The sequence below is a fragment of the Cystoisospora suis genome, assembly GCF_002600585.1.
Source record: "Cystoisospora suis strain Wien I chromosome Unknown contig_2308, whole genome shotgun sequence".
NCBI classification, from domain to species: domain Eukaryota; phylum Apicomplexa; class Conoidasida; order Eucoccidiorida; family Sarcocystidae; genus Cystoisospora; species Cystoisospora suis.
The window spans coordinates 277-515 of NW_027155107.1; the positions used below are offsets into that span (position 1 = coordinate 277).

Genomic DNA, 239 nt, shown 5'->3' on the forward strand with positions numbered 1-239 from the left:
TCGGGAATTTCTTCTTCTTTTTCGCTAGTTCGTCGATAATTGACGTTGGATCGGTCCCAGGAGACAGAAGAAAAAGGACAGGAATGCGACTCTGGGACTCTTGCCAAATCGATTCAATTGAATCAGTCACTGGCTCCGTATACCGACTATCCAAAAGACTCTCGATACAACGAGCCGACGAGACAACTGTGCGATCTTCTCGTAACGCGCGAAGCTGAAAGAAAAAGAAAGAGTGAGAA

General features: G+C 46.0%; 1 protein-coding gene across 1 annotated transcript in view; it reads right to left on the bottom strand.

Moving 5' to 3' along the window:
* Position 1: 1 nt before the first annotated feature.
* Positions 2-239, bottom strand: part of CSUI_004828 (dynein gamma flagellar outer) — a gene marked incomplete at both ends in the record, with an annotated part of 1,466 nt that continues 1,228 nt past the window's right edge. The window contains one exon of the mRNA XM_068065010.1: positions 2-214. Coding sequence (XP_067923012.1) covers positions 2-214 — 213 coding nt within the window. The remainder of the gene's footprint in view (positions 215-239) is intronic.